The sequence below is a fragment of the Malassezia pachydermatis genome, assembly GCF_001278385.1.
Source record: "Malassezia pachydermatis strain CBS 1879 chromosome Unknown scaffold14, whole genome shotgun sequence".
NCBI lineage: Eukaryota > Fungi > Basidiomycota > Malasseziomycetes > Malasseziales > Malasseziaceae > Malassezia > Malassezia pachydermatis.
The window spans coordinates 47,119-56,371 of NW_017253151.1; the positions used below are offsets into that span (position 1 = coordinate 47,119).

The 9,253-nt window shown below is 47.8% G+C and overlaps 5 protein-coding genes across 5 annotated transcripts; all 5 read right to left on the minus strand.

The window, feature by feature from the left end:
- Positions 1-229: 229 nt before the first annotated feature.
- On the minus strand, positions 230-5,620 carry Malapachy_0299 (chitin deacetylase; the record flags this gene model as incomplete). The annotated part of the gene is made up of 2 exons (XM_018134824.1): positions 230-1,476; positions 5,182-5,620. 2 exons carry the CDS (start codon positions 5,618-5,620, stop codon positions 230-232), a joined length of 1,686 nt encoding a protein of 561 aa, XP_017990047.1.
- A 15-nt stretch (positions 5,621-5,635) lies between these two features.
- Malapachy_0298 (carbohydrate esterase family 4 protein) lies at positions 5,636-5,950 on the minus strand (the record flags this gene model as incomplete). The annotated part of the gene is made up of 1 exon (XM_018134823.1): positions 5,636-5,950. One exon carries the CDS (start codon positions 5,948-5,950, stop codon positions 5,636-5,638), a length of 315 nt encoding a protein of 104 aa, XP_017990067.1.
- Positions 5,951-6,472: 522 nt separating this feature from the next.
- Positions 6,473-7,185, minus strand: Malapachy_0300 (iron transport multicopper oxidase; the record flags this gene model as incomplete). The annotated part of the gene is made up of 2 exons (XM_018134825.1): positions 6,473-6,995; positions 7,022-7,185. The coding sequence occupies 2 exons, from the start codon at positions 7,183-7,185 to the stop codon at positions 6,473-6,475; spliced, it is 687 nt and encodes a 228-aa protein (XP_017990055.1).
- A 49-nt stretch (positions 7,186-7,234) lies between these two features.
- Positions 7,235-7,519, minus strand: Malapachy_0301 (multicopper oxidase; the record flags this gene model as incomplete). The annotated part of the gene is given in 2 exon segments (XM_018134826.1): positions 7,235-7,405; positions 7,418-7,519. The coding sequence occupies 2 exon segments, from the start codon at positions 7,517-7,519 to the stop codon at positions 7,235-7,237; spliced, it is 273 nt and encodes a 90-aa protein (XP_017990056.1).
- A 51-nt stretch (positions 7,520-7,570) lies between these two features.
- Malapachy_0297 (hypothetical protein) lies at positions 7,571-7,768 on the minus strand (the record flags this gene model as incomplete). Its single annotated transcript, XM_018134822.1, has 1 exon — positions 7,571-7,768. The coding sequence occupies one exon, from the start codon at positions 7,766-7,768 to the stop codon at positions 7,571-7,573; it is 198 nt and encodes a 65-aa protein (XP_017990062.1).
- Between the last annotated feature and the right edge of the window lie 1,485 nt (positions 7,769-9,253).

Consider the following 9,253-nt stretch of genomic DNA (forward strand, 5'->3'; position numbering starts at 1 on the left):
GATGAACCCTAGTGACCGAAGAGACGCTTTTATTATATATGGAAATATAGAGCGTGTCCTCGAGGAATAGTTTCGTTGAATAAGTTATGTTGCAATATTATTTCTTCAAGTTTATAGAATTCGTTGTGTGATATTATTCGAAAGTACGTGTAGAGATATCATACAAGGACAATAGTCATAATCCTATGTGACTTGGTTCTTCTACAGAACGAATGTGAAAAGGCTAAGACTACAAGTACAGGGCATAGAACAATGCTGTAATAAGCCACGGAGTAGGAAGAGACATCGTAAGTGAAGTACCCGAATTGTGGGTGGGCTTCTGCGTGGTAGAGGAGGAAGGAGATGCATCTACACTGGTTGTATCATTGGCATTCTTGTTAGGCTTAGATTGCGGAGAAAAGCCACCGACATCGGTCTGGTTGCTTAAAGTCACAATGTCCATCTTGGATCCAACCTGAATCTGGAAGTTTGCCATGTCAGGCACATTGTTTGCATCAATATTTCCGGAAATGTAGTCATCAAATGTGGAATAAGTAGGGCCATCTTCGGGGTAAGGATTGGTGGCATTAAAGCAGGCAGAAAGAGGGACGACATGGGGGAATGCATCCTTCACTTTCGGATACTCTTTCATAAATTCCGACATAGTATACTTATTGAGCTCGTGATTCAAGACAACAATACCATGCGTATCCGTTTTCTTACTAGAGGCGAGGCTGACAATCTTGTCGTAGTTTGAGTCGATCTTCTGAGTCGAAGAGCCGCCTTCAGGCTGAATGTCCCAATCATCAGTGTCCTGATCCCAAATGATAGTGCGAAGACCGAGAGCAGTAGCAATTGCACGAACACGATCATCGACATCACCATAGGGTGGGCGCCAGCAACGGGGGGTAATGCCAATTACGTCCTTGATGACGCGCATCGTGTAATAAAGCTCGGCAAATACATTTTCATCTTCCAGTGTCGTAGTGTAGTGATGAGACCACGTATGTACGCAGATATTATGGCCATCAGCAAGACCACGCTGCGCCTGGAGTGGATTGTCCATGACATTTCCGCCAATATAGAACATGGTGGCCTTCAGTTTCTGCTGCTGCAAAAAGTCATAAAACTCGTTGTGTCCACAATCGGGTCCATCGTCAAATGTTAGACCCCAAGTACCAGGCTCAGGGCAAGATACAATATCTTCACTTAGGCCATCCGCTTTGGGCTTGGTGCATGTAGTGGCTGTCCACCAGCAATCAGGATCTTTGTCACTGTACGAATCGTTCTGGCTGTCCGAAATGCCTTGGTTTCCATCGGTCCCCTCCTTTACCTCGACATGGTTGGGGATGATGCCTGATGCCCTAATGTCATTCCAAACCGAACGAGCTGTATCGTCGTTGTCCATAATGTAGGCAATCTCGTTCGACTTTGGGTATGCATTATGAAAGTTATGAGACTGAGGGAGAGAGTATCCATTGCATTCCTGTGTTCGGTCTTTGATAGATGCAAACGAAGACTCATTGGGCGTATCAGACCGAACATGAATCGAGCGGTTGTGTAGACGAAGGCTGCGACGGTATGCCCTTACTTCTTGGTTTTGCACTTCAGGAAATCCATGCCCTACATGCGCAAATGCATTCGACGTGAGGAGAGAGAAGCCCGCCAAGACGAAAGTAGCCGTGACTTGCATACTGATGGGATAAGACGAACATTTCTTTTCCGAATTCTCTATTTAGACCATAGAAGTGTTTATTTTTTCGATATGCAGGTCAACCCCTTGTAGCGATCTCCGTACAAAAGGTGAGTGATTTGTCCGTCAAATTTGCACGCACAACTCTACGTATGAAATTGTGGAGAAGGGGCCCTCAGAATAGCATTTTATTTGCTGCTTCCTTGTATTCGTGCGTATTGGTGGCTGGTTCGGTATTGCAGTTCCGAAATATCGGAAACCAAACGCGTACATAGTGAACTAAGTACAGCGCGAGGCCAAACAGAGAAGTAGGCCAGGGATCGGGGATTGTTACCCAATGGCATCGCAACACGAAGATACGGCACCTGCCTCTCGTTTGGTAGACCCGACGTAGCGTTCAAAATTTCTTTGCTGTGCTCAAGACGCGTGATAGAGCAGCACGGCCCTGTCAACGGGACGTGGTAGGGCTGTCGATCCCTCCATAACAATTTGGTCCTGAGAGTGGCATGTTCGCACTGACGTCGGGCATGGAAGACGTTACGTGCAGCCTGTGTCACTAAAAGAAAGAACAGTACGAAGACGATATGATTATGAAAGGGCCAAGCGTGCACAATACAGCATACGCGCTTGATCAACAATAATAAGGGAGAGTTACTGACCGTTGCCCGAGCCACTGATGCAGATGCCAAAGCCAAACACGTTGTCATTGCCGCAATGCATACCGCCAGTGGTCTGCGTTGCCGTGACAGTGACCTTGGAACCGCTCACGGTCGCCGTCACGACCTGGGGCGAGGTAGATGTGGGAGCTTGGGATGACTTGGCCTTGGAGGACGTGGACGAAGCTGGCACTGTGATCGTAGTCGAGGCGGTCTTGGACCCCGACGACTTGGGTGTAGTGCTGCTGCTGTGGGCAGGCACGACAGAGCCCTTGGTAGTCGTCGACGTTGCAATGGGCGCTGAGCTAGCCGCTGGGGTCGAGGTTGCATTTGCAGAGGCATTGGCCTGTGTAGCAAAACCAAGACGGTTGTTGTCCTGATCAAAGATCACAGATGCCATTTGGAAAAAGACGTCACCAACGACCCAGGCATCCAGAGGCATATCGTCCTGACCCGACACGGACAGCACACATTGGCCCTTGTAGGTGCCCCAGTTAGTCTGGTCTTCGCCCAGGGTAAAGTTCTTTCCGGCGTATGTCATTGTGATTTTAGGGGGCTTATTGCAGTCGTACACGCCACTCAAAGTGCCCGCGATATCCTTCACAGTTACTCCCGGAAGGGTCTCAAGGAACTTGCGCACCTGCGAAGTAGGGCCCTGAATCAACGTTGTGCCAGAGTCAACGACCGACAGGATCTTCTGGCCGTTGATATACGCAGGGGCTACGTAAAAGCCCAGTTCCGGCTTGTAATCCTGCCAGACAATGTCGCCAGTGAACTGCGACTTGTCAATACCACCGATGTACAGCGTTGATCCATTGCCGGGCTTGAGAGTGAACTGAAAGATGCCCTGGTCCACGGCCTTTTGTTCGCGAAGCACCGTGAAAAACGGCTTGTACTTCAACGGGAAAGCCTGAATCGCCGGGTACGCCAAACCGCTAATACCCTGGTTCGGACGCTCATTCTCAAAAATGTATTCAATATCAGACAAGCCAATGGCGATATCGGTACCATGCGCCGAGGCAATACCAAAGTCGTCCGTGTAGATCGTGCCGTTGGCGGCCGTTCCATCGCCGTAGAGGGCCTCAAACTTATCGCTAGTCTTCTTCGATGTCTTGGATTTGGAGGGGTCGTAGGTGCCTGGGTTCACAAGCGTATCAGACGAGCCGGTATCAAAGTCAACATAGATTGACTGCAGCGGTGAACCATAGGCGAGCTGGCCAGCCCACTCGACTTCATGCTTGATATCAACCAGGTCCACGGCGCCAGACGCACGCTTCTGAAGACCAGCAGAGCTCTGAAGTGGGTGGGATTTGCCTGTGTTGCGTTGGTAGTTCTGCAGAGCGTGCGCGTACTTGCGGTTGATGTGATTAGTAACCTTCGCGAGCTTCTGGACGCGCAACTCGCGCGACTGATCAGCACGACGCTGCAGATCAATCGAAAACGTGCCGGCGTGCGTAACAGGCGCCATGGAGGCCGAAGCAATTAAGCCAGCGATAAAAGCAATGCCTAGCTGCATGGTGCTTGAGTATGGGGGATTCTGTTGTCATGGTCAGCCTAGACATATATTGTGATCTTTGTCTCCCATGCCAAAACTTGCAAGGGCCTTACTCTTACCCTTTTCGGTAAGATTTAACGCGACGCGCTAAACTAGATTAGGCTAGCGAATAAGAAGTGGATGAAGACCCGACCTGTCAGAATTAAAAGCAAAAAGAGACTGTCATCATGATTGGGTCGTGACGACGCACACTGGCATAGCGTTACGTAAAGTTCGACTCAGCGCTAGTGTCCTCCCCCAGATGCAGAGGCTATCTCATGCACTATGGATCTCGCTTGATATAACAAATAACTGCTTTATGCAGACGCATATCGCTGGCCCAATCTTAGCCCGGCAATGTCTAATGAGGCAATGATCGACGTCTTTTACAGTGACATTGAAGATTCTACTTCAGATGTTTTCATTAGGAAATGAACTGAGGAGGTATTGGTACTGATATGGATGTGGTTGTCGAAAGCCATAGTGAATGAGAAGCAATGTATTGAAGGATCTTGACCTCCGTAATAGCGTCCATTAGTTGTTGAGTATCAAAGATTTCTGAAACAACGCTACGGTGTGAAAGAGAGAAGAAAAGCATGCAGAGCGGCTTGGCCCTTCTGCTTGTCTCGCACTACTCTGTTTTCAAAATATAGAAAGGGCTAACGTGCCACGTTCCCGAAGGCTGTTGTGAACGGCACTGGTAAATCGCGAAGTGAAGGTGTAGTGGGCAAGAACCATGCCGTACTTGGCGAGACAGGCATTTGCCCGCAGTGTACTAATTTGACCGCGCCAAAGCCAGCGTTCATTGCCACTTATTTGAGTACTTTGTAAGGATAGTCAAGTGAGTTTCAATAATGTAAATATGATGTTGAATTGAAATGCCAGTATGCTACGAGTATTAGGTGAAGACACTAGAGGAAATAGGAGACGATGTATATATCAAGGACATCGAAAATTGGACAGTACGTAGTACAGCAAAGAAGAAAAAATTGGCTGCTACACATAACTGAAGGACTACGATGACCTTGAAGTCTAACCATATGTACCATTCTCTCATGCTTGCATGAACCGTTCAACATATCGTTCATTAGCATTGATAGAGGGGAAGAAAGGTCTTTTGCGAAAGTAGCTGCGATATCATTGTAACCATACATAGAAGACACGTCAGGGAAACAAGGAAGAATCACAACCTTATTGGGAAGTGGAAAATGGCCGGGCGGCTGCCTGCGTTCAGGCACTATATTCATCTGGGAACCGACATGGACCTGATACTGAGAAAAGTCAGGAATCGATTGGGCATGCCCGGGCCAGAAACAAACTGGTCGAACGTAGGGTATTTTCCGCATACGGGTGAGTCGCGTTGAAGCAGGCGGACAGGGGAACAACGTGTTCATACGCCGATTGTACCTTCGGGTACTGGCGCATGAACTCGTCCATGGTGTGCTTATTGACTTCATGCGTTAGCACGACGACACCATGCTTGCCGGTCTTGCCCTTGGACGGAAGTGTAATGATCTTGTTGTAGTTTGCGTCGATTTTCTGCGTAGACGAGGCGCCGTCAGGAGCAATATCCCAGTCATCGGTATTGCTGTCCCACAAGATGGTACGCAATCCCAATCCATTTGCAATCGCACGCACACGGTCATCCACGTTGCCAAACGGAGGGCGCCAACATGGTGGAGTAACATCCATGACATCCTTGATGATACACAAGGTATAGTAGAGCTCAGTAAACACGCTCTCATCCGACAAAGTCATCGTGTAGCGATGCGATCACGTATGCACACAAATGTCGTGTCCATCGGCTAGACCACGCTGTGCTTGAAGAGGATTGTTCATCACGTTGCTTCCAATGTAAAACACGGTCGCCTTCAGGTCCTGCTGCTGCACATAGTTGTAGAATTCATTATGCCCACACTCGGGGCCATCATCAAACGTCAGACCCCACGTATTAGGTTCCGGGTAGGACGAAATATCATTGCTCAGACCACTAGCCTTGGGAGTCGTGCAGCCAGTCTGAGTCCACCAACAGTCTGGGTCGTGGTTAGAGAGAGAGCGGATCTGCTCACTGAAACGAGTGGAGGACATGATCGGGAGCAAAGGAAAATGAAATGAGATGTCAATAAGATGGGACTTTAAGTGAGAGTGAGCCTACAATGCAGACCATAAAACTGACTTACACGGCGAGTGAAAAAGGAGGCATGATCTCGAATAGCAATAAGGGAGAAAAGAGATGAGGAGGGCGTTGGGAGGAAAGGAGCTACACAACTACTGTCAGTAACAGAATCAATTTGTCATGAAGCGCCATTACGGTAGAGCCACAAAGGCATATTTGTACACTATAGGATCAAAGTGAAAACAACAATGTCTTGCCATTTGGAAATATTGGATGATGTCGCATTACCTGTGTGATTCTGGTGAGGCGACGAGCTGAGAATAGGGGTCTCAGGCCCTGCCTTGACGAATTAGTACGAACTGAGCGCTTCACAGGCCGGCGGCTTGTTAGATACAAAAGTCTATCTATATTAATAGCGATGCCGATCCTCTCTCTCACCTGACATATAAACATATTGAGAGTGTCCAATAAATAACAACAAAAAATAAAACAAACTAAACCAGTTGACCAGGATGTAAGACCCTCTTGGCTTGAGCACCAGGCGCGCCTTTGAATGTAATGTCTGAGAGCGGAATGGGAGGAAGAGGGTAGAGACCAAAGTTATGGGTCGAATTCGCGACGCCGCCTGCATTGCCAGTATGAGGTATGCCTTGTTTCTTGCAATGGTCCACCATCTCGTCAGGGAGCTGTTGCTTCTCTTGCAAAATGGCAGATGATTCAAACATTTTTGCCATACCTTGAGAGAGATGCCATGCAATATAGCAATGCACACACCAGACCCCAGGATTGTACGCTACAAATCGCAAGGTAGCGCTGCCAAAAAGCGCAATAACAATAGTATCCCTACGCATCGGATTCAATTGCGAGAAATTGAAGAGCGAATTGATCTTCGGAACTGGGGAGAACACATAATCGCTCCTGTGCACAACTTGGAAATTGTGGCTGTGAAGATGGAAAGGGTGGTATCCGGACTTTTGATTCTGAATGGCACTTTGAACAGTTTCAAGAGGTTTAGTACTGTAGCTCCAGAAGTGGGTCCATACAACTCTTCTTTCTCCATAAGGTCATTGCCTTCGGAGAGAGCAGTGAAGAGTGTGGACACAAGGGGCTTCATATAGGTGACATTGTCGATGGATATAAGACGCAGGCCATTGTTGTAGCTGGAAAATAGCGCGAAGAAATTGTAGGCCACCTCAGGCACAATCATCTCCTGTTTTTCCACAGGAACAAGTTCAAGGTCGGGGAATGTTTTGTATTCAACGTGGATTTTCCATGGCCAAATGGGCGCTCTCGTTACCATAGGTAAGTACACTGGTATAGTTGAGCTTGGGGTACGGAGGTGGGACGTCAAACATCGCAGGGTCCACGTTGGCATGAATTCGCCATCGATGGTCGGTACCATTCCGCGCACGGACCAGTACAGAATAGCTCTAATCCACATGAATATTGATGGAGTCAACCGCATAGGGCTCGACGTCCAGACCATCAACTTCAATGATAGACATAGAATGGCCTTCGATCCAGAAATGGAACATGATCATGGCACCGGCATTTAATAGTCATAGTCGGTATGTCTTGCCAGGCTCAAATTTCTAACGGGCATTCATGTTGATGCCTGGCGACCCATCTTGACCGAGGACGGGCGGCACCAATGTCTCATCGCCAGGCTTCGTATGATAGAAGTAGATGAGGGCAGACTCTGCCATGAGCATCCGTGCTGTGGGGTTTCTGATGTTGTTGGATTGTGTCGTAAGAAGCTTATTAAAGCCTGTTTGGTACCAATCTTGCATGACAACCGTGTAATCGACGTCATAGTCGTACACTTCTGTTTACCCGTCCGATGGACAATCATCGGTGATGTTACCGTATCGACACGGTTTCCACGGTAATAGCTGTGAGCCCAGTATGCTCCCCACTGGTCTTTCTTACCAGCGCGCTCTTGTCCGTATTGAGAATTTAGTAGTGCAGCGTATGCTGATTCAGTAATCTACTACCGTGAGACATACCAGAGCATAAGGAGGAAAGTGATCATTCACATTCAGGGCCCTTCTAGCCTTTTCTCCTTCAGGAGATTGATTATACTTCTAGGCGATCGACCAGTCAAGAGAGACATCTCTTTCGGCCTCGCGTGACATACGCCTAGAGCAAGCAGTAACAACCAAAACAGCCACATGCTTAGTGAGAACAGTGGGGTTTCATCTACGATTTATACAGTGCACTACACGACGTTATCACTGAAGTTGCAATGTGCAAACAGCAATAACAATGATCCACTTCGATACGATATTTTCAATCGAGATAGTGCGAGTCCAAAGAGGTATTCACACCATCCTATGATTACGCCTTGAAACCCTAATGTCACTGAAGATAGTACTTTATTTTGATGCAAAAATAGCGCAGGACCGGCCAAGTATGTGAGGGGCCTCTCTAGGAGAGCCTTATTAGCGCAACGCGAGATATGCAGTTGCTACGTGAAAGAAGGCTTTTCGGATTTGAGCCAGTAAGATATGCAGATACCAGACTCCCTCTCCCTGGCGCTGCTCTTCCTAGGATAAATTCAAATACATGCATGGTTGTTCTGCGTCTTTTTGACTGGGTAGACTCTTGTTCGAGAAGTACTGAGAGAAGAGGGGAATTCATCAGTGCACGCTTCCGTGCAGTGATTGGACGAAAAAAAGATCTAAGTCCCCTTTTAGCAACCTTCTGATTCAACTGCTGGGCACGTTAATATTGTGAGATGGCAAGGGAGCCCTGCCGTCCATCCCTGCATAGGAAGCGATGCATTTTGCTCTGATAGAGTGATACGACACTTGTGCTCATTGACGTGTGTTTCATAGATACTGTCTGTTGAGATCTGTTTAAGTAGACATGGTATATCAGCAACTGTACTGAAGTGATGGCCATCACCGAGCGTCTGATAAGTAGCACTTCCACGGGAATATTGAACATTAGGAACAAGGACATATTGGTCACCATGAGCGACGCGGAGCAGCCCTTGCTACGTCATAAAAATAGAAGTAGACTCAAGAAGGCTGCGAAGGACGACATTGTAAGCTCCTTGTTGAAAATATAGGACATATATTCAGGTTGACACTAGGGGAATGTGCTTCGCAAGCTCTGTGTCGTCAGGGCTCTTATTCTGAGACGAATAAAATTTATTGTAACCGTCTAGGTTCATGGGACATTTGGATTGGGGGCGCATAATAGTTTATGCATGTAAGTAAAGTGGTATGAAAAATCCAGTCGGGACTAGTAGAGAGAGAGCGGGGCGTGAG